Source organism: Theropithecus gelada, chromosome 7b, assembly GCF_003255815.1.
Source record: "Theropithecus gelada isolate Dixy chromosome 7b, Tgel_1.0, whole genome shotgun sequence".
NCBI classification, from domain to species: domain Eukaryota; kingdom Metazoa; phylum Chordata; class Mammalia; order Primates; family Cercopithecidae; genus Theropithecus; species Theropithecus gelada.
Genome location: NC_037675.1, coordinates 87,038,568 through 87,063,672, shown reverse-complemented (window position 1 = coordinate 87,063,672; position 25,105 = coordinate 87,038,568). Strand labels below are relative to the sequence as shown.

Below are 25,105 nucleotides of genomic sequence, written 5' to 3'. Positions count from 1 at the left end.
AGACCACTCTAGTGCTGGGACTAGCAGAATCCTAGGCTGATTATTTAAATACAGCGGTGTGAGTGCTCAAAGAAAGCAAAGAGGCAGAAAGAGTCCAGGCCCAGAAAGAGTGTTAAAAACCAGCAGCTTCCCAGAAAGACTTTTGATGTGCAAAATTTAACTCTCCTGGAAAACATTCTTATTCAGTACCAGAACCTACTAGGCCTCCGCAAATATTTGCTGAATGAAATCAAAACCAAACCAACAAAGGCCCATCCTATCCCAACTAGGGAGTTTAGAAGACTTTCTGAGCCAGCATAGTTTTATATTAAGAAAAGAGTGACCCAATACGGAGGTTTACTATGTCATTGAAATAATAAGAATTCCCCTAAGGATATATTGAGGTTCTCGTCTAGTTTAGACTTCATATCAAAACAAAACAAAACAAAAATAGACAAGTATGATCACCAGTTGGTATGTGTGTGCTAAAGTGACATAGAGTTTGGGGTATTACCATTAAAAACTTTTGTATCCTTAACTTTCAGCAGAGCCAATGAAAATAAAGCTAATATAATATCCCCTAAAGCACACATTTTTATCTATGTTATGGGAAAAAAATAAGAGCATAAATTCAGAAGCCAGTTTACTAATGCCCTAATAGATTGTGACACATGTGCTTTTTCAGCGGAGTCTACAAAATACTTAGAGCAACATCTCAAGTATGAAACAAATTCATTACTAAAAATAACCCAACTCAAGACCTTTCAACGGCTCTTTGAGCTCACCCTATGGGTAGAGACATATCTTGATTCCATCTGAAACTTTCCAATCAGATAAGTGTGCAGCCATCAAATCATCACAAAAAGAATTTTTATAAAAAGTAGGAATGGATGACCAAGGGCTTTAAAAGACAGGAATTTTGAGGTTTCCAAAATTTTCCCTTGATTTGCCATAATAATATATGCATCCACTGAGAAGTTGTGATAGCTCCATCATGAAAAATCTGAAGGCTAGTCAGTCTCAAGGATGGTCAATTTATTAAGAGGCAGGAAAACAATTAAGAGTCCATGGAGTCATGCTCAGGGGTAATTCCTGACTCTGTCATTTATAGGATTTGTAGCTATAGACTAACCACTTAGCTTCTCTTGAAGCTAAGTTTTAAGATCTAAAAATTAAAATAATGCACCTTACAGGGTTATTTTAAAGACAAAATGCAAACATATGTTATCACACAGTTTGCACAAGGTCTTACATAAACAAAGGTTGTTAGTAATTGTCAGGTGTCATTATTACTCCTTTAGATTGATTTTCATTGAGATGCTCAATAAAAATTTAAATGGCTGCATGTATAATCACCAAATACAAATTCAAAGTTTTCAAATACTTTTTGGAAACTTGAAAATTTAATTCAAATTAAGTTCTGACTTTATCAATGTACTCTCTCATTGCTGCATCTATTAAAAACCAAGAACATCTAACATATGACAGGTGCATCAACCTTACCAACAGGTGGAAACATCTCTTTTGTCACCTTAGATGTTCTGTCAGTTTAACGAAGTAGTATAAAGTAATTACACAGTCTCTGAGACACTGGAATGCATTAGAAAAAGTGTTTATTACCTGATCTGAGTTCCTTAATGGCTCCCAGACATTTTTCTCTGAATCCCCAGAAGACCCTAACATAGTGCTATACAAAGTAGATGAATAGTAAATATATCAGATGAAGAGATTTCTTCAGGGACATAGTGAGGGAGATTTGCCTGATTTGGCTAAGAACGCATTTCCTTATTCTGTGAGGCCTCTGAACTCAGCCTACTGTTTGGAACAGAGTAGGAAGACACTAATAAATTATTTTTGAATGAACGGTATTTTTTGACTAATGGTTTAGTCTGCACAGAATAAGGTCTGTAACTCTTGGCAAACCAAGAATAGCATGGATGTTACTTTACATTAATTCCCCAAACGTAATATGAATTACCTGTTAGCACTGTCTTTCACAGTCGATGTTCCAACAGAGATTCTACAAACAGGTAATACTAGTTAACTGAAATGTCACGTTTCCTGATTCAATCTCTGTCAAATACATTATTAATAAAATGGCCAAGAGGGATTAGCAAAAGGGGTTCTGAAAAATCATGAGACTAATCAGAACAGAACTTGAGCATGGACTTACATTTCCATGAGTGCCTACTGAAAGGATGGATGGATGTGCTATAAACTCTGAAGCAGAAAAGTACTATGAGAATTCTTAAAGAAAACTGACATTTAAAAACAACAGTGTGGCTGGGCATGGTGTCCTATGCCTGTAATCCCAGCACTTTGGGTGATGGAGGCGAGATGATTGCTTGCATCCAGGAGTTTGAGACCAGCCTGGGCAACATGGTGACACCTTGTTTAAACAAAATTAAAAAATAAAAAATAAAGCCAATAGCATCTATTTTGAATAGAGGAAAAGACTATTCTGATAAGTACAATGTCATTATCTATATCCTAAACAACATAGATTTCACCAATATGAAATAAGATGCTCTGTGTATGTGTGTATTCATAGGAACACACAATTTAGTTAGGAAATTTAAAAGAACATGAGGATTTCATATAAACTCCTCACACAAAAAGGATCAAATGGCCTTTAGAAATGCAAGTCATCTTCATGATAGGAGAATACAAAAATCCTATTACTTCCTTTATTCCTGCCCTCCTGCATCATTTATTCTACATTAACAGCACAAGTATTGACTGTATCCCAATGAACTTACTCAGATAAACACGATGTGGTTTTCTTTTAAAATAAGACTTTACTGAATATATCAACAAGGTACTGTATAGTGTAGAGTGAAGTTTGTCATTAACAAAGTGTGCGACATGGTAGGTCTCAGAGGATGTGTGATGCAGAATCTTCCAGCCCCTTGTCAGAGAGAACACACTAAACAGAAACCAGAAGCAAATCAGCATATGGTTCAAACAATAACAAATCATCAGGTTAACTTTCAGTGAATATACACTAGTCCTATGAGGGACACACAGTTGGCAATGCCTTCACCTTGCCTTAAACGGTTATAAATCTTACATTCCAGGGACACCTTTACAAACGCCCCCGTGTGTGTGTGTGTGTGTGTGTCCACGCATGTGCATGTTTGATATTAATTTTAAAATGCTTGTTGCGATGGCCTTCCTTTGTGCTCTTCTGGTGGGTGTGTAGCTAGAAAACAAAAAACTATAGTAAGAAAATCTGATTTGTTGTAACAACGGTACCAGAGATGTACAAAACTCTTTCTCCACAGTGACAAGCATTCCCCATTGCTGGTAACTGTCTTTTGACCCTGCTGAAGAAATCAGAGAAGGATGTAGGTTATGCCTTCTTAGCATTCGTATTTTGACTTTAGAAAGAGCATCAGGCAAGGTTTGACAAGACCAAGAAAAAGACCAAGAACTGTTTTGTTCTGTGTAAGTATCTTTTTTCCGTTTGGGGCACTGCTTTCTGCTTTGCTTTCCCCTGCAGCTGGAATGGTAAATCGTGAGCAAAACTGCTATTCTCATGTTCTAAAGTAAAACGTAATGTCTCCTTGTTATAGGTTAGGGAAAAATGCTATAAGCAAAGATGCCAATGGAAATTAACCACTTCACTTTTCAAGAGCTGCGATGGCCTCTGCAGCTGAGGTCCGGCGATCAAGTGAAGCATCCGTTCCCTGTGGACTACACTATTGCCTCGTGTTCTGAATGGATGCTTCGATCACAGCATGAAGTTGTCCTCCCTGGTGGGGAAGGAAGTTCTGATTTGTGTGAAATGACTAAGACTCTTATGATAGGTGCTAGTAGAAAATGAAGTTGTAATATGAGCTACTTCATTAATACTTTTTACCAGACAGGTCACATTATAGGTTTTGTTTGTAACCTCAGGGACAATGTCTAATATATTTTCAACGAACATCCAGATAATTAGAAACTGCATTCTTTCTCACAGGGGAGAATGTTTTCCATTTGATACACAAGGAAAATAGGCAGGGGATACAATCCTCGTAGCTGCCTGCGATTGTCCCATGCCGTGGGCTGCTAATTGCATCTGATGGTGTTTGAGGGTAGCCCAGAGTGTCTCTATAATCAAACATATCTCCCCAAACAAGCAGGTATTAACAACTACCCTGGCTATAGATAACTGTCAATATATCCTTGTGATCATGACTATGCCACTTCCTTTTCAATGTCTTCTGTACAGTGACAGTTACCGAGCTCTGAACGGGATCAGATTCTATCTGAATCACCTTATTTGGCCAGGCAGCATCAAGCTCTTTATTGGCCAGCGAGCATGGATTTTTTTCCATGGTCTTGGCCTGTACTCTCAACCTTGACTCTTGACTCGTCATCTCAAAATACATCATAATGACAGCAAGAGAGGCCCAAACACAAAGCAGGTATTTCTGCAAAAATACATTCCCATGACTAAAAATGCCAATCAAAGCAGAATCGCCAGGGACAGTTGTTTGGCTATTTTCATAAGACACATTAGACATCACAGATTCCATCATGTGCTTTCTATCCTGGTGTAGGTGAGGCTGCAACAAATGGGAGACGGATTTTAATCTTAGCAGTCTTTGTCATGTTGTACACAAGATGAAAATAAAGCCTGTTACTAGGTTCAATCTCTTCAGGAACACCTCCAGCAAAAGGGACCCCGTCAGACCACCTTAAGCATTGCACGTGACTGTCTCCATTGTACTACTTAAGCCCCAAATAATTCTGTGAACTCCATAAGAAATGACAGGAACCTCTTCATCCTTGTTTTTCCTGGCCCAAAGCGATGTCAGCAGCCAGAAATCCCACTGGGGGTTAAACACACAATATACATACATGAGAATGATTATTTGGTGAATAACAGAAATAAAAACCCTCGAAAGTCAAAGTACCATCATTTGAATGCACAATTTTATCTACACAGCCAAGGGGAAGAGGACGGTAGAAGGGAATTACCCAGCTGAGTACACAAAGCCCCCATGTCATTGTCTTGACTTTAGATGTCTTAGTGCTACACTGATCACCTTCACACTCTTTTCCCTTCACTGCGTGGACCTAACTTTAAAAAAAGCAACAGCCAAAACCCTCTAGCTAATAGACTAAAATGGAAACCAGAGTCACTTTAGAATTAATTTAAATTAATTCATAGCTAAGTTCAGCTCTACTGACTGCACAGTTTCAATTCTTGTGTCTAACATACAGCTGCAGTTATATTTTCTGCTTATTCTGAGGGAGAAAGGAGATTAAAACATATAAGTTGGGCTATATTATTAAAGAAAATAAAGCTCTTACTATAAAGAAAAAGTTGCATAGCATTTTATACCTAAACTTTTACAAAGAAGACACATCACAGTTTTATTTTGCTGAGAGAGAGAGAGCAAGTAAGATGATGGTGACATTTACTTCATGGGTCCTTATAATAATGGCCAGTGGTAAAAGAAATATGCATCACAGAGTGAAATGTTTAAATTTGATTTTAAAAAGATTTTTTTTCCCAGGGAGTAGTTTTTGATAATGTATGTGATCCATAGCCCTTCTCTGTCTAAGGACGGCAAAGATTAAACTATGTGTTTTATGAAGATGTTGCCTCAAAAGTATCTAGAATTAAGCAAGGACATCCCTCTCTTTTCTATGCCCTGCTCTGCCAGGATTAGGGGAACAAGCCTTCACTCTCTGACTTGTTTGTTTTTCATGCGTTGTCCTGCTAACAGAAGATTGATGATCCCTCCGCAACTGCCAAAGTAGAGGAACATCCACGACGGAAAAGGAACAAATAAAATTTCAAAAGTGGAATAGGATCAAAGTCAGTACAAGGTGGAAACCAGGTGTCACTTTTTTAAAAATTAATTATTTTGGCCAGCTTTGATGTGTCCTTACAGAATTATTAGCAGTGAAAATTAGTATGCATTTAAAAATGTATAAGTACATATGGATATTTTGTGCAGCCAAGACTGGCATCCATAATTTTCTTTGAAATACTGAGGAGAGGGAGAAAAACGAAGGTGTTATAAACAACTAATTACGAAAATATATGGGAGATGATTGGAAGACAAGAATTTGCAAGGGGATAAAAGATATTACTTCAAGCTATTTCAACATGATACTAACAAAGTCAGCTGACATAACAGAAGCACTGACCAGTTGTTTTTGTCTAAATAGCAGTAAGGGTAATTTTTAAATAAGTCATTGTTGTATTTTCAAAACATTGATCACCTGTTGGTCTAAATATCATGTTGACATAGCCTCAGTGAATCTACCCAAATAATTCTCATTATCAAAAATAATTCCATTCAATATAATTCTTCCCTTAATTTTATTAGCCTCTTCTAAAAAATTATTCTAGAATATATCTCTGTTGAATGTGATTCAACCTGACATACGATTTGAACAGTAACACTTTTAAAGGGAGTTTTCTTGCTACAACATCAGACCGGTCCCTGAAGATGACTGAAATCAGACTCAAGTCTCTAACTCTGTTATCACTTAGGACCAGGGAAGCATGAAGAGTGATTTTTAAGTTCCCAGTCGGAAAGCCAACCCCTGCATTTTCAGGTCTTTTCAAATCTCATCTCAATTTTCTTGATTCTGTCAGGCCGGGTTAACTTATCTCACGGGAACTAGCTTCCTCCTGGTGCTTTCAGCATTTCCCGCACTGGGTCAAATCAGGGTAACTACCTCCATTCTTACATTATAGAATTTTTTTTACCTGTCTTCCAGACCTGGAGGTATAGGAATAGTGTGAAACTCTCTGGGCCATTTCTTGTTTCACCCATATTATTCCTCTTACCCTGATGAGTCCATTTAATCTGCCCTTTCATCTGACCATCAGGAATTTATTCTGACAGCTTCAACAGCGAAGTGGTTGATGTGTATCCTAAGGAAGAATCACTCGTTCTTTTTGCCTTGGCATTGGGTTCTCATTGTACAACCCTGTACAGTACTTCAGCAACTATTTTTTTTAAGTTTTAAAAAGCAAAGAGTTACAAAACTGTTTGTAATTAACTTGAAATAGAAAAGATAGCACTTTTTTAAAATCCCATTATATAGTACACCGTATAAATTACAGAGTATTCAAATGCACAAATGCATCTGTGTAACATTTATCAAATGTAATCTGCGTGTCTTTACGTGCACACACGAGTGTGTTCTCAAGAGTCTAACTGTCCGCCTTGATAACGCTGGGCCTCTGGCTGTCACGTATGGCAGTGCTCTAGGTCTGGCACGCTGCTGTTGCAGTATCGCATGTTGTTGGGGATATGGCAGTCTGTGTAATTAATGCCCCCATTTGGGGTGTAAATGGGCTGCAGTCTGAAATCTCCTTTAAGGAGCTGATCGTTATTTAAGGAGACGATCTGAAAACTGGTTTCTGTCATCTCCAGGATGGAGTTGTCCTTCTTGGTGCCTGCCTCGCAATAATCATCTTTCCGCCGGCCCCGGTTGTATTTCCACTTCTGGGAGGTGTAGCGCCCCTTTTTGTGCATGTGCCAGCAAAAGACGCTGAGCAAGACCACGAGCACAAATATCACCGCGCCCCCGATCAAGCCGGCCAGCAGAAAGGGGGAGCCCATGCTGTGGGACGTCGTCTGCTCGTGACTGGATGCTGTGTTGCTGCCGTTGTTCAGATAGGAGGCGTGAGTGGTGGCCTCTGAACAAATGGTGTCTTCTACCGCGCGGTAGTTAAAAGCATCCAGTGGCACTAAACAAATCCGATAGGTGGATCGGGGCTCTAGGTTAACCAGGCTCAGGTGTTGCTTCTCACCGCTGACTATGCGCTCCTGAACGATGCCCCCTACTAAACTGTGGCCCATTTTCACCCATGTGAGTTTGTATGCCATCACGGTGAAGAGAGAGAGCCAGCTGACTTGAATGGAAGTATCATTCACAAAATGGATAGAGAGCTGGATCCGTTCAGAAATAGGTGGGGTCACTCTTTCTCTGCCATCCCAGTCAGGAATCGTGGGAAGTTTCGATGTGGTAGGAGTTGGAGGCGTGTGGCTTCTGCTAGGGTTTGGAATAGAGAGGGTGGGAGGCTGAGTGGTCGGAGAAGCTGTACTTGGGGCTGGGGTGAAGAGAGGCAGGCCGGGGGTGGTGGTGGGACAGGACAAAAGATTCATATTTAATTCCCTGACGGCCATCCCCCGGACTTGTTCAGGACCTTGGCACATGAAACCCCGCACGTTGAGAGATGAAGGGATGTATTTGAGCCATTCCGTGACCCATTTGATACTGCAGTCACAAAACCAAGGGTTATTCCGCGCAGTGAGCTGCTTCAGGTTGGAGAGATTATCAAACACCCCTTGAGTCAGCATCCGTAGTTGGTTGTTGGATATATCCAGCCGTTCCAGCTTCCGCAGATTTGAGAAGGCTGTCAAAGGAATGTGGTTTATCTGGTTGTCCTGCAAATAGAGCCTGATCAGATGTGTACCTGGCAGATCGGGAGGAGGGTGGGACAGCGAATTACGGACGATTGAAAATTCCTTGAGCTTGGTGAGATGGCTGAAGGTGCCATCGGCGATACCCTTGTTGGTCAGGAGGTTCCCGTCCACAATAAGACGCTCCAAGCTCGTGAGATTCTGGAAGGCCATGTCGGATATGACAGCAATTCGATTTTCATCCACCCTTAGCTCTTGCAAGTCCACAGGAAGCCCCACAGGCACACTGCTCAGGTGATTCTTAGACAAAAACAACAATTTGAGGCTAATGGCCTCCCGGAAGGCCCCGTCTTCCACCCCCACTGTGGATATGGAGTTGTCATCCAGGTGCAGCTCTTCAAGCTTTAAGAGCTGGGCAAGAGCAGCCCGTGAAATGGTCTGAATATTGTTTTCCTGCAAATGGAGAACTCTGACATTCTTGGGAAGGTTCATGGGGAATTCGTCCAGTTGGTTGCCGTACAGGTAGACCGTGTGCACCGACTGTACATTGTGCAGTTCTGCAGGAAATCCAGCATTATTAATTTGGTTGTTGTGGAGGTAGAGTACGGTTACGCCCTCCGGGATCCCAAGAGGCACTGAGGTCAAGCTTCGCTCATTACAGTAGACAAAGTTCCTGTCGCAGCGGCACACACTAGGGCAGGCCAGGAGTTTGGACACCTGTGAGTAGAGCCCCAGGGAAATGATAAGCCAAGACTTCAGGAAAAAAGCCCCATGGTTGGGCCACTTTGTGGTCTGTAGGCCCATTTCTGAAGCACAGAAATAAAATACAATGTAGTGGGAAAAAGAAAAAGAAAAAAAAATAAACAGATAGCAAAATCAAAATGACTGGACCGGGTTCTGCGGAAGTCCAGAACTCTAGCTAGAGGGAACGTCCTGAAGGCGTATGGTAAAATAATCTCCCTGCTGTCTTGGGTCTTATCAGCCTGTGTTGCCCTCTTTGCTGCTGTCCTCCATGTGCAAAAAATTCAACAGGGAGAATTTTTCCACACTGGCAACAGGTGATGGCAAGTTATCAGCCGTGTCAACACAAGCCCAAGTGGGCAGGCCGAACTCTCTTCTTTTGTAGGTCAAGCCAGCCTTGATTAGCCTACGAACTTCTTGGTTAAGCTCAATCTGCAATCTGTTGTAGGAAAGAAAAGAGGAAATGGTCAGTTAAGGGCAGTAATGAAAAAAGTGCCAATATAACCCTGAGCCTTTCAAAAACAATGAGATTGGAATGAAATGTTGAGAGGCCAGGGTTGGCATTAAGTGGAATTTCAAATAACAGTAACTTAGTTGAAAAGGTATTCAAGAAATAATATAGTATCTTCAAAAGGACATCATGCTGTTACTTGTCACCATCAACCATTGTATTGTGAATTTAACAGCCCAATCAGTACCTTCTCTTTTATCTATTCTTCATCTATTTGCATATCCAAACACTTAATTACAACAGGCACACTGCTGAATCCACTCAATCAGTTAATGATAATTATCTACAAATCCCACTGGTCATAGACTTGTTTCAAGGTAGAGGTGATGACTGACAGCTAGCAAAAGTGAAGGGGAAAATGTGAAGCCCTGCATAGTTATATATTTAAAAATGCAAAATGGAGACTAATAAAGTCACTTAAAAAGATGCATCCTTACTGAAAAATTATTCCAAATGCATTACATTTCCAAATACATTTACTATATAGGAACTTTCAAATACGATGTTATAAAAAAGCTGTAGCTGAATTAGTTGCCATTTCCTTTTAAAATGTATTTTAAAACTCTGATACAAAAACTTACTCAGGCTTAACGGAAAATTTTAGAGAATAAAATATAAAGAATATAGTATGAATGTGATAAAGATTATTCATTATATTATCACCCAGAGATAACTGATCGATTTGCTTACTTTCCTTTTTTCTATACATATACTTAACAAAATTGGAATCATTATTTATTTTTCTTTTTGTTACCTAACATACGTCATGACCACGTAATTTTAAAAAATCGAATCATTCAAAGAAAAAAAATTCAAAGAAAAAATTTTTCAAAGGAAAAAAAAGCAGTATAAACGTAGTGAACAGAAGCATGTATGAAGGCAGAGACTTTTTTCTTTTCCACTTCTTGTCTCCTTTCCTCTTTATCTTCCTCCAAAATAGCTTGCACTCGGGTCACCGAGGAGAATGACTAAGCTCCAGGGTACAAAACATCTCCACTTATCTCCTCCTTCGGGACCTCTAGGTCCAGATGAGATACACCATTGTGATCCCTCGAAGAGTTGCCAAGCTCACGACTAGGGGTAAATTATTTTTCAACACCATCACCTTCCTTCTGTCTGTGCTTTCCTGCTTTTATTAGAGGTCTTTTAGTAAATTTTGAAATGACAGAAGACACAGTTGAGGAAGTCAAGGCAATCCACAGATAGTAATCATGCCTTCTTGCTACAGAAAGTATTCCATCTGTTTTTAGATTAGAGAGGTAAAGAAGTTAATTGAAAGGTGCCAGATTAGATTTCCCTACAAAATAAGCTAACATGATAGGACATGGCAAACTGCGAGTCTCTTAATTCTCAGGAATACAAGGAGATTGAAACAACTTACATCTAAAAGCACAGAGGAACTACTTGAAATTGTTCCCTTAGCTATCTTTAGAAATATAATTAAAAAAGAAAAAAAGAACACTGGAAATGTTATTTAAGTGTCAAGGATGTTGTAAATGTGTTCTATAATTTAAAAGATTGTAGGCCATTTAAAAAAAATGCCTTTGATGACCAGAAATGGTAAAATTCATTTTTTATTGTTTAGGAAATATAAGGTGGGTGGGAGGGGATTTTTTTCAGGTAAAAAGAGAGAGATATGATGCTTTATTAAAAATCAAGCATGGCCGGGCTTGATTTCATGTGGTGGCTTACACCTGTAATCTCAGCACCTTGGGAGGCCAAGGCAGGCATATAGCTTGAGCCCAGGAGCTCGAGACCAGCTTGGGCAACATAGTGAAACCCCATTTCTATTAAAAATTAGAAAAATTAGCCAGGTGTGGTGGTGTGAGCCTGTAGTCTCTGCCACTCTGAAGGCTGAGGTGGGAGGATCGTCAGACCCCAGGAGGCAGAGGTGAGTCAAGATCATGCTGCTGCAGTCCAACCTGGGTGACAGAGCAAGACCCTGTCTAAAAAAAAAAAAAAAAAAAAAAAAGTCAAGCATTATTTAATTTTTTACAAAACCTAATATACGTTTTGATGCTGAAAAGGATGCCATTCCTTCCAAAAGAAACCTCTCTATAGACTTAAAGAATAATTTATATAACTGAGGTGGCATAGGAAAAATGAGTTTAATGCAATCAGCCTGATGGCATTCTTAGCTCAGGTTTCAAACCATCTTAATGTTGCCTAGCATCTTGGTACTCAAGTGTGGTCCTTGGTCCAGTAGCATGAGCCTAACCTGGGGAGATGGTAGAAAAGCTAAACCTCAGGCCCAGAATCTGCATGTTAGCGAGAGTCTGGGGTGGGTGCATTCAAATTTGTGAAGCACCATGAACATCTTATTTCATCATTCATGTTTTAATTTATTAGATTTAAAATAGATGCAAGAGCATGTCACATGACTCTTTTGAGAAGAGTTAAGGCATAAGGCATACTAATCACTTTTGTCCCCGGGAGACAGTCTCAAATAACATCTTATATGTAAATTACATCTTCTGGGTGGAGCAGTGCAATGACTATGTATGACATTTGGCCTTAACAGAAAATGTTTCTCTGGATGACAAGTACTAACGTCTAGTAGGACCTTAAAGAGCTACTTGTCATCACAGTAGCCCACTTCTGTAAAACATTTAAGAATAAAAAACTGTTTGGTTCTATTAATAATTACTTCCGCAAGAGCTAGGAAAGTGAGACTAAAGAATCAAATGTAATGTTTTTGAGTATTCTACTGGAATCTTCTAAGTGTGATAGAAACAACCATGGAAAAGAAAGTCCTAAGGTAGAAAAACAGCAACACCAGGGTCTCTAAGTTCCTATGTGAAAAGAATAGATGCTTCTACATTGTCTTATAGGCCAAGTATTAGGGGCTAAGAAACAATCAATACTTGAAGACGATGGTGTTTGCTTAGAGTTCATCAGCTAACAGCCTCAAGGACATTAACACTGGGAGTCAACCAAATAACTCAGGGATGGGCCTAGAAACTATTATTATGCATCCAAATTGTAAATTTTCCATTTCCTGAACTGTGTCCTCTACAAGGAGAGAATAGGTCCCCATCAGTCAACCCTTTGCCCCCGTGCCTTGCTCTCTTGCAGGCATATTTTACTCATGAGTGGTTCTTTTATAATTATATAAGAAGATGATGTGGTTCTGAAGAAAGCTCCTAATAAGATTACACGGGGCAAACTGTCACTGTTCATACACCTTAATAGGAGAAACGTCCCATCTAGAGCACAATGTGTTGATCGGCTATGACAAGTTCAATTTTGAATGAAAACAAACTCTCAGAGCTTTCTTTGACCTTCTTGGGAATCCCACAAAGTAACAGCAGATAGCAGATTTGTTCTATTCCACGTATCAACAACAGCTTACACCTATCAGTGAATGCACTATATTTTTCTTTCAATCAGTACAAATATTAGTAAAATTACAACCACCTAGGCCATAATGATTTTTTTAAATTTAGATTTTTAAAATTAAATTTTCTTTGCATTTCCAGCTGTGGTTCCCACTGAATAATGAAGATAGAGATCCTTTTAGACTTTAAGTTGGGGACCATATTTACAGAGAAAGAAAGTATAATGGTCAACAAGTATAGATCCTGAGTTCTCATCCTACTTCTATCACCAAGTAGCAGCAGGATCTTGAGTACACATTTCTCTTTTCAAGTCTTAGTCTCCTTATCTGAAAAATGGTAATAATGGTTCCTAACTCACAGCACAGGTGACAGGGTTAAATAAAATAATACTTGTAAAAAAACTTATGTCTGTACATGGCAAAAACGTAATAATGCTGATTATTCTCTATGTAATTGTTATTATTAACGATATCCAAAGAGGTGAACTCCACTGTGTAGAACAAAATAAAATCAGCCTTGACCTGCCAAGCTTTATGCACTTTCAGCCACCCCAGTCTCTCAGCCTAAGCACTACTGACATTTTCCAGCAGATAATTCTGTGCGGTGGGGCTGTGGTGTGCATCCCAAAATGTCTCCTGATGTTGCCACATATATGTCCCCTGGGGTGGGAAAATCATCCCCTGTTGAGAATCGATGATCTACACACACCTTCTTACAAGTGCTTTAGAAAGTTAGCATTATTGCCATAATTTTCTAGAGAAAACTAAGATAAATTTCTAATAAACATAACCTAAAAATGCTTCTCCCATGGACATCAAAAAGCATGAAAATGTAATATACTTTCCATTAATTTACTGAACCAATATTTATTGAGCACTAGAACGAGGATACTGCTATATACGGAGCTGATGTCGTTTTTGGCTCATGAGTTAAGTGAGGGGAGAACAATGAGTAGGCGGGGAATTAGCGATCTATGTAAAGAGTTCTTAACCCTAGAGCATCAGGTAATCGTGGTCCTGTGTAAAGAGTTCTACCCTAGCCCATGAGGTATCAGGGAAAACACTGCAGGGAAAGGATGGCTCTGTGAAAATCAGAAGGATGGAGAGGCCCAAGCCGGGAAGAAGTGTAAGTTCTGCATACAGATCCAAGCTGCTTGTAATGTGAAGCCAGAGATGAATCCCAGCTCAGCTGAGAGGAGGAACAAAACATTAACTGCACAATACTTTCTCCCAACTCTCTGTCTGCTTCTCACTGAGGTATTCGTGCTTCTAGAAGACGATAAACAAACCCATGTTTCAAAATCACTGGGCATTTCACCTGTAAGCCTAAATGTTGCTGATAAAAAGAATTGCTTTACAAGATAAATTTCAAATTCAAAGGGAAAAGAGTATTTTTTGATTCTTAAATATTTCCCCGTTTATGTGAACACTGTATTGAATATGTTGCTTCCTCTCCAGGAAACTAGAAATGATAAAGAATGGCTTAATCGCAGGTGCTAGGTAAAACCAGAAATTTTCATTTAAGGGAGATCACAGTTTCAAAAACCTGAGTATAAATCAACATGCAAAAAAAAAAAAAAAAATGCTCTTTGCGGGCAGCAAGAACCCGGCCTTGCCAGTCTCTTAAAGATGACAGTAAAAGCAGAAGCTATGCCAGGCTACTTGATTGTCATTTAACTCTTTTCATAGGAATTGAGACTCAAAGCACGTAAGTCATGCAAAAGCTTTCTGCACGGTGTTTCTCTTCTCGTGCTGCCTAGGAAGCTTTTTTCTTTTTCTAATTAATTCCAGGAGTCTGTATTCCAGGAGCGCTGAGTAAACTAAGACGATACAAATCACAGGACAGAAAATAAGAATTGTCAATAAGCATTGCCAATCACATAATAGAATGACAAGAACAAACCTAATGAAATCTTAATGGTTTCAGCACTGGCTGAATTGTGACAAGGCCGCACGGCACATGAAGTGATACAAATGAGAAAGCTCTACTGAAGAGGAATTCTCTTAGAAAAGTTTCCCAGGGTCATATCTGACTTATAGCTTCTGGAGTTAAGCAGTTCATGCCGAAAATCAGACACAGGCAGGTGCCTAATCCACAGGCCTAACTGCACTACAAATCTGGAAACACTAAGGCACTTTATAGATTTTATGCACATTTCCACATTCTTGACTATAGGTTATAAATACTGTTTGCACAATAATCAGGAGAGTCCTATAGTTAGCTGACCGAGGTGTGGGGATTAGCAAAGGAATTTAGGGAAACATATATCAACAGCTACCCTGTAGCCTGAAACCATTTTTCTATCTCATTCACTAAACTTCAACCAAGCCTCTGGAAGTTGCTCATTAGGCAGATATTTATCTTTACTGAGACAAAGAGAAAGAAAAAAGGGAAAAGAGAAAGAAGGAGAGAGGGAGGGAAGGAGGGAAGAAAAGAAAAGCAACACTTTATTTAAACAGTTGACCATCTCCAGGCTCCAGTCAATCTAAAATTAAAAACATTAAAACAGACCAAAAAGGAAAAGCTACGCTCTTGGCAAACACAAAATACTCTAATACATTTGAAGCGTTGTTCTCACATGGTTTCCAATTGGTTCGAGTAATGGGGGTAACTTGAGAACAAATAACCAGTGTTATAAATTCAAATGCATGAACTTGAGGACACTTTCACTACTGCTACATGCCTCTCTCAGCCCACTAGGAGGGAGATCCCACTGATCATCACTGGCTCCCTTTAAAATCTGGAACTGCAGGATTGGGTGGCCTCTTTCCACGTCAACTACTGCCTGCATGGTGGTTGGATCCAGAAGAATAGCCAACTGTCTTGATGCTCTGAAAGCTATTCCTGATAGCAACTGCCTGGGTAGTTGGTCCTCAGTAATGAAGGGAAGCTGGTAGAGCAGGATTTCAGGAGGCAAATAAATTGAGAGAGTACTAATAAGATATAAAAGTCTATGGCCCATAACAGATGGATCTTCTATAGTGGATGTCTATATACTTTCAATTCATTTCAAAGGAATATAATTCAGTTCCTTCATAACATTAATTCATTTGCTCAGATTCCAACCATCTTATGTTTCACAGAAAATAATTGATTTCTTAGACTCTTACCTTTGGGAAAAATTTTTCCCCCTCATCACTTGGGACCCTGTTTCCCCAAACCTGAGGGTCATCAAAAACACTAGGGGAAAGTGATGAGAAATGAAGGTTTCTGGGCCCCACCCCTGCAGCTTGTGGTTTAATAGGTCTGCAAAGGAGGTGGGTCAGGTGCAACTTGTCAACTTTCCCAAGTGAGGCTGATGATCAGTCACTTTAAGGTTTGACCACCCAGCCACTCCCTATCAGGAATTGCTTTCAGGGAACTGAAACAACTGGTCCTTCTCTCTTCTGGGTCTGATTTCGTGTTGTGGAAAGAGTTAAGGGTTTGGAGTCAGTCAGAATTTAGTTTCTTATCTCAGCGCTTCCACTCCCTAACAGCATGACAAAGGGCACCTGACTTAATTGACTTAACCTCTCTGAATTTTACTGTTTTTTCTCTCAAAGAGGATAATAAGCTGTGCTTAGGAAATTGTTGGGAGGATTAGATATAAATCACATAAAGTGACTAGCAGTACCAATCAGGCACTCAATAAACTGGTTTAAGAGAGGTGGAAAAGGTGTTATGAGCAAGAGCTGGGCTCTGGAGACAGAGGACCTGAACAGCTTTTCCACTTACCAGTTGTGTTAACTTGGGCATACTATGTCACTACTCTATGTCCCAGTTAATTCATATAAAATGGAGAAAATATTAGTATTAATAGTTCACAATTGTTAGAGGAATGTAAATCACTTAGAACATTACCTAACGTGTGGAAAACACACTCATTATGTTGGTCATTCCTAAGATTAGCTTTAAATAACAACGAAAGCTCCTGTGCCAGGGAGCATTTGTCCCTAATTTGGTAGAGAATTGGTTGTACTGAATCCATCAACTTTTACTTTCCTTGTTCATTCATTGATCACAGTTCTTTTCTTTGGTAATATACATATACATCTTCCATCCATCAATCCTGAAACTATGTTCAGACATTTATGAAGTTGATCAGTGAGTAAGTGACAGGGCTAGGACTTGAACTCAGGGATGGGCTGCAGGGCCTGCTCCTAACACCTGTTCTGCCTCTCTGTAAGCTCTAGGCAGACCGGCTGGCCTTCTTTCGCTCACCATTATTTCCCCAGAGCCTACCGCAGCACGTGGCAGGCATTCAAGAACTGTTTGTAGCATAAACGAACGAGTCAAAGAACGACCTTCAGATGATTGCTTTGTTTGAAAAGGCAGTCTGCAAAAACTCTTTGACATCTTCAATCTGAGGTCCCATAAGGAATCAGTGAGATAATATTTCAGAATAGCTTTCAAGAGTTTTAAGCTACCTAAAGCTATCTGGAAAGATTGAGGGATAGATAGAGCGATGGATGAATAGTCCCTAGGCTTAAAGAAACTAGATGTCCTTCATAAAAGGCATGCAACTAGGAAATAGTTGCAATTACTACAGCACTATATTTGTTTTACCAAATAACATCAAATTCCATGCTCTAATTGACTTATAGTACTGCAGAAATAGGATCACTCAGAAACATTATAACATACTTGGTTTGTCGAGAGGCATGGCCGTACCTAATAGCTCACCTCTATGATGGTTGTGACCTGAAATCAAGTATTTGTGATCTACCACAAAAAAATATGAATTTCTATTTATATAATAACAATATATTTTAAATATTTACATAAATTCAATGTGACAGTTCAACCCAACTTTAATTGCATACTCCTTTACCGTTCCACAGTTAGAATCAACATAAAATAGGCCAGTATCTTTGAGAACTATAAAAAGGCTTATGAAAAAAATAAACTGAATCCAAAAAGGTAAACATGGCCTACTTCCCTACCCTAATATTGCACACATGTAATATACATAACAAAACAGAAAATCTTACGCCTCCTTCACAAGAGGAATACAGATTTTGGTCAAAGATATTGATTAGGTGCATGAAATGAAATTACATACTGTGTATTTCCAGGTGAGTTATCTGGTTTTCAGTCTAAAACATGAAAAATTCATTGCTTAAGCCTATTTTGGTATCCTAGAGATGACTCTGAATGTAAATGGTATAAAATTTCCTCACTGAATAAATAGGTTTTTACAATGCGCCTTCTCATCTTCAGAACACCTGTCATGCCGAGGTGTCAGGCTATGTTCAGGAGACTATTTCTGGATTTGAGGAACAAGAGGGGATAAGAAACAGAAGAAAAATTAGTATTGCTTATTATCCTTGACCCTCTTCTTCTCTCAAGGACACTCCCCCATCCCTACCCCAAGAACATGACTAGAAATGGCTTAAGATCAAATCAAGTCATTCTAAAGCTTAAAATAAAACCCAGATAAGCTGCCTCAGTATCATATCCAGTGTAGCTGCACAATACTCATAAGGAATAATTTGAAGGAGAATATTGAAAATACACAGCAGGTTTTAAAAGCTACCTTTAAAATAATCTATACTGGTGGCCTTGATCATGTGAATGAATTCTGAGATGTGTTCTCCAAACACAGAAGAATTTAAACATACAGGCAGATCCTTTTACAGGTTTATACACAATCAGAATGCTGCTTTCATTGAGGGCCACGGCAGCTTTCAAACTCTACCCCAAAGGCAAAAAGCTCGTATTTTCTTAGTGCTAATCAATTTCAACCACTTAACTGTTTTTTTTTTTTAAAAGAGCTCCCACCAATAATAATTTTTAAAACTCAGGAGCATACAATGACTTAGGTTTTTTTCTTTTTTTTTTTTTTGAAAAGTAAGTTACGTTCTGACTCAGTCCCTGTCACTCAGGCCTTGTGCATATAATGGCCACCAGAGGGAGGCAACACAGCTGAAAGATGGTCCCAATACACACACACACACACACACACACACACACACACACACACACACACACACGGGTGCTCTCTCTCTCCCGCCCCACCCCCACACACATGAAAAGGTAGTTTTGATTGACTTTTCATCCTTGACTCAACCATGTGATGTTTTTCCAGAAAAAAGTTCCAATCTTCTATGGTCAATAAAAATCACATTCATACATAAGGGAATAATGTGAAGTCTGTGATGATAATGAAGATTTAAAACAGTGAGAGTGATGAGAGAATCCTATGCTTGAAATGAGAGTGGGTTATTCATTCCTTCTTTAGTTACACTCCCACTCTTGACTAGACTGCAGGCCCTGGTCCTTGGGAAGATCATACTTGGTTCCTCTTATAAAGTACTACATCTCCAAGACAGGTCAGCTGTCTGAGACAATACATTCTAGAAACAGGTCAAGGAAAAAGACATGTGAGTGGGCAACAACTTCATATGTTGTGCTTTCCTGATGAGCCTCCATTGCCTCAAAAATCTTTTCTTGTTGGTTCTCTGACGTTTTGTAAAATTTCATAATTATAAACCAATTCTTTTGGATCAGCCTGCAACCCTCTCTAGAAAAGCAAAAGTTTTTGGTAAACATTCCAAACCAAGTGAAGTGTATCAGACCTTTCTTTAAGGCTAGTATTTCTCATGCATTTATTCATCAGACAATTGAGTGGCCGCTGTGTGTCTGATGCAGCAGGAGGGCCGTGCGATGCACAGGTGAGCAAGACAGATAAAGTCCCTACCGTCCGGAAGGTGCTATGTTTAGAAAGCAAGATCGCCTGTAATCCCAGCAATTTGGGAGGCCAAGGCGGGTGGACCACCTGAGGTCAGGAGTTCAAGACCAGCCTGGCCAACATGGTGAAATCCCGTCTCTACTAAAAATACAAAAACTAGCTGGGTGTGGTGCCAGGTGCCTGTAATCCTAGCTACTTTGGAGGCAGAGGCAGGAGAATCACTTGAACCCAGTAGGCGGCGCATGCAGTGAGCCGAGACTGCACCACTGCACTCCAGCCTGGGCAACAAAGTGACACTCTGTCTCAAAAAAAAATTAATCAAAACTACAAAACTTGAGATTAGAAATGATAAAATTGTAAGCAATGTCATGAAGGAAATAAAGAAGTGTCACAGAGGATGGTAATGGTGGACGTCAGGTAGATTTGAATATGGCAGTCACAGATGGCATCTTAGAAAATGGCATTCCTAAAGAATGAGGAGTTGCTAAGGATGGGGGATCCAGGGTGACAAACGATAGTGCTCGGGAGAAGAGCGGCCAATAAGTAAGTCCAGGTAAAGGCAAGAGCAGGCACAAGGATACAAGGAAGAGAGAGCCTTAGCTCTGGCAGGAACTGAAAGATCACTGTGTCTGGGAAATTTTATGAGAAATGAGGAGAAGACAAAGTGCAGAAATAAGGTCAAGAGTTTTAATGGACTTAAACAGGCAAATCTTCATGGCTTTGGTAAACCATTTAGACTCTACTCTCATGGCAATGAAAAGCCCACAGGGAAGGTATAGTGAGAAGGTAAAGATCAAAGAAGCTACCTGCATCTACCCAATAAAGAGCTGAAAGAAGTTCTTGAGAAGTAATGATGACGTAGAACAGGAAATTGCATCAAGAACAAGAGCCTGGACAAGAAAAGTATGCTCTACACTTCTGTCAGAATTCTCTTTCCAAATGTCCCATTTCAGAGAGTCTCTTCTCGCAAACATCCCCACACATTTTTTTTCCCAGCTGTCTCAAATTCTCTTTAGAAAGAGAGGAAATATAAATAATAAATAAATGAAAGAAATACAGCTTTGACTAAACAAGGGCTTTGATGAGAAAGTGAGGAACCCATGCTGGGTAAAGACAGTCATGTAATTAATTAGAAGGGTCTCCTGACTCCTATCGTGAGCACTGAAGCCCGCCACCCTGCTTAGCATAATGTCCCTTCCACTGGGGAAGGCACAGGCCACCCGCTGTTCCCTAGCGAGTAAATTGGTCCCCACCTATAAATTATTCTATGTGTGGTGAAGAAAAACATTGGCTTTTTTCCTTCTTCTGAAGTTCCGTGCACAGCCTGGCAAACAACCTCCGATAATTTGAAAAAGTGGCTTTTAGTGACCCTAGCAATAAACAAGTTACTAGTGCAACAGAGTTTGACACATTTCTAGAAGGCTGCGTGGGCTGTGTCATGCATGAGAGGTGACCCTGTCTCACCTGAGAATAGAGCTCCGGGGCTGCTCCCCAGTTCCTGGCTTACTGCAGAGGGCGGGCCCCATTTTAAGGAGTGCAGGTGCCCACTCATGCTCTGGTTCTTCCTGAAATCTGCTCATATGTTTCTAGAACTCAGTCTCCTAAAGGAGTTACTTTGTCTTTTGTGGGGACTCACAGGTGCAGAAACTAGGTATTTAGGGTCAAGACTAAATGAAGCAAATTCGCAGTGAAACAGCCACCTCCATCAACTACCTTTGCATGTGGCTAAGCTCTGACTCTAGTGTTTTCTCCAAATGTTCTATCTCCCCAGCTCTCTTGACCATTCTGCAGGGAATTCAGAAGATGGGAATAATCTCAAAACCAGTGAGAGTTCCTGAAAAAGCTGAAATTGACCACAGTACCAACATTACACCTACCACCCACGCCCCTCCTATCACGGTAAGGAACGCACAGGGTCAAAGGGATATGACCATCCAAAGCCTGTATTACTCCTTCCAGGCTCCGTCTTGGGTCCCCAGATTCCAGCATTTCCTGGCTCCAACTTTCTCACAGGGCCCTGGAGAACCTCTCCACTGGGCCTGTCCTCCTGAGGTTATGATACTTCTAAGCTTGTTTGGATTAGGGAGGAGGAGTGCAGAGCTGGGGTGTGTGTGCAAAGCCTCCTGGGTTTCAGGACGGAACTTCAGTGGGAAAGGAAGAGACCTGGGACCAGTTATCCCTGCACTGCCACTTTCTGTTCTGTATTTGGTAGAGTTTGAGAATTCTAAGGTCAAATCTGCCTGGCCTTCCAGGACATTCTCAAAGCCAGATGGGTCACAATAAGCAAAGTTACTATACTTTTTAAACAACTTGCTAATGAGATTTGTAACTTTTGAACAATTAGATCTAAAGCAGGCCTCTCCCCATGTTCTTGCTCAGGACCCTGGTAAATGTTTGCGTGGGCCTGTTGAGGGCAGTGGCTCTTCACATAATGAGCGGACCTGCCTCCAAGAAGAGAAGGGTCGTGCATACTTCCTGAATAAACAGAAACACTGCTGAAGAAAGTCATATTTTAAGCATATCATCAGGGTGGAAGAAACACAAAAACTTTAGGAAACATTATGACTTTACTCATGAATATTGCTAGATTACAGATTCACCACCATTAAATAAAAATCCATCCATCCATTCATCTGTTCATTCACTCATTCAATAATCATGTATCAGCTGGGCAAGGTGACGCTCGCCTGTAATCCCAGCATTTTGAGAGGCCGAGGCGGGTGGATCGCTACAGGTCAGGAGTTTGCGACCAACCTGGTCAACATGGCAAAACCCAGTCTCTACTAAAAATACAAAAATTAGCCAGACATGGTGGCAGGCTCACCCTTGTAATCCCAGTTGCTTGGGAGGCTGAGGCAGGAGAATTGCTTGAACCCGGGAGGTGGAGGTTGCAGTGAGCCGAGATCACACCACTGCACTCCAGCCGGGGCAACAGAGAGAGACTCTGTCTCAAAAAAAAAAAAAAAAAAAAAAAAAAAAAAATCATTTATTAAATAAACACATGACAGACAGTGTACTGTTATGGACTAAACTGTTCCCACCCAAAACTCGTATGTTGAAGTCCTAACCCCCAGTATCTCAGAATGTGACTATATTTGGAGATAGAGTCTTTAAGGAGAGCATCGAGTTAAAATAAAGTACTGAGGGTGGGGCCTAATCCAATATGACTGGTGTCTGCATAGGAAGAGGAGATTAGGACACAAACATACACAGAGCGAAGACCATGTGAGGATCCAAGAGAAGGGAAGACAGTTATCAATCAATACAATCTAAAGAGAAGAGCCTAAGAAGAAACCAGCCCTGCTGATGACAGCTTGAACTCCTAGCACCCAGAATTGCGAGAAATACATTTCTGTTGTTGAAGTCATCCAGTCTGTGCAGTCTGTGGTACTTTGTTCGGGCAGTCTGAGCTGACTCATACAGAGACGCTTGATTTCTTAATACAGGAGAAAGCACATAAAATGCATAATACATAAGACAAGCATGCCACAACTAATTACAACACAAGGTGATTAAGAAACAGCTCACTTATGCCCAACTCTCATAGCAGGACTGCAAAGCAAACACTTGTTTGTAAACTGAAGGCAAGTCGTTCTTCTAGACATTCACATTGAATTCAATCTCAGCTTCCAGGCCTCCCCAAAAGCATTTCTTCTTCTTGGAGCTGAAAACTTTCTTTTCCCAGGTGCTGTGATCCCACCCCTGGCTGTTGCAAGAATCCACTCACTCCCTACTTTTCTGTTCAATGAATAATGACTTTGAATCTTCAGTGACAATCCATTAACAAAAATGAAAACTGCTGCTAAGTGGTTATTAGGAAAAGTAATATCGCCTAACTCTAATTGCTTTCTCAGACTTTAAAAATCACTGATGTGCATCCATTCTTTACTGTATACCCTCTGCACCAATGGCTCCCAAGTCTAAGCTTCCATCTTGGCAGGGAAACTTCCAGGGGCGGAGGGAGCATGACTCTCCGGTCAAAACTTGCTCAATCCCATATTAGAAAGTCAACCCTCCTCTAACACAGTGCTCTGATGCCTTGGGTTGAGGAGGAACACAATAATCTGTAACCCAATAGATCACACATTTCCAATGAGCATATGGAGTCTTCCCCAGCAGGATAAAAGCTGGTTCTTGGGGAAAGGAGATTAAAAAAAAAAAATCTTAGCTGTTATGGGAATTTGTGTCCCTCCAGGTGGCTACAGTACATCCACAGGTATACAGTAGATCTGCAGTATTAAAATGTTATGAGGGAATGCAATCTTCAGAAAAAAAAAAAATCTAGGCAATCTCCTTCTGGATGGTGGCAGGGGGCTGGGGAGTGCGGTAATGCAAAAAATTTGAGAGACACTGTCATAGACTACCAAGCATGGAAATAAGAACAGGCCGGGAACGGCGGCTCATGCCTGTAATCCCAGCACTTTGGGAGGCTGAGGCGAGTAGATCACAAGTCAGGAGATGGAGACCATCCTGGCCAACATGGTGAAACCCCGTCTCTACTAAAAATACAAAAATTAGCTGGGCGTGGTGGTGTGTGCCTGTAATCCTAGCTACTCAGGAGGCTGAGGCAGGAGAATCACTTGAACTAGGGAGTCGGAGGCTGCTGTGAGCTGAGATCATGCCACTGCACTCCAGTCTGGCAACAGGGCGAGACTCCCTCTCAAAAAAATAAAAATAAAAATAAAAAAACAGCTAACATGTAATATGCAACATGTAACATGTAATGCACCATGCCATGTGCTTGAAATTTGCTACCTAATTTAATTCTGGTGGCCACACTGTGTAGTAAATATTACATTGCCATTTTAGGGCTGTAGCAACTGGGACATTAAGTATTTAAGTAACTTTCCCAAGTTTACAGGTGGGTGGGATATATGTAGCAGAAAATTTCCTACCAATATTCCACTTAATCATAGAAAATGCTGTGTTCTCACACCCTTAGCAAAATACACCAGCCCATGACATACTGAGGGTTAGCGGGTTGCTACAATATTCTTCTAATACCTCCACACAGTACTCTTAACCACTGAGCTGTGTGCTCACCAAGAGCCCCTAAGTATATGATGCCACTTATACCTTTTAACTGTAATTATATAATAAAAAGAAATATTTGGTCCAACAGTATTAGAAGTACAAAAAGGAGTTACTCATAGTATGAAAAGTTACTTGAATGGTTCAGAAAAATTCATGAATGCAAGCTAAAGTTGCTGGCATATGGGGGGGTGGGAGGGAGAAGTAGGGAAAACAGAATCTTACGAATCTTTCCTCTCAATATAAGAAAGCAAACTGGAAGTCAGAGTTGACATATTTAGGGGAGAAAATATACGAATTCAATTGGTGCTATGGAAATGTGCAGAGGAAAACTGAGCTCTACGTGAAAAGATTGGCCAATTAATGTCCAATTTGATGTTTCTGTGTACAAGTTATTATTAAATATCTTTGTGATTTCTTAATTCAACTGAAGTAACTGTCCCAATTATGT

The 25,105-nt window shown here is 40.2% G+C and overlaps 1 protein-coding gene across 4 annotated transcripts in view; it reads right to left on the bottom strand.

Annotated features, from left to right (window-relative positions):
* Positions 1–1,578: 1,578 nt before the first annotated feature.
* FLRT2 (fibronectin leucine rich transmembrane protein 2) overlaps positions 1,579–25,105 on the bottom strand; it is a 99,685-nt gene continuing 76,158 nt past the window's right edge. For all 4 annotated transcript variants that reach the window (XM_025391942.1, XM_025391943.1, XM_025391940.1 and 1 more), the window contains one exon: positions 1,579–9,543. In XM_025391942.1, the coding sequence (XP_025247727.1) occupies positions 7,185–9,167 (1,983 nt within the window). In that variant the 5' untranslated portion in view covers positions 9,168–9,543 and the 3' untranslated portion in view covers positions 1,579–7,184. The remainder of the gene's footprint in view (positions 9,544–25,105) is intronic.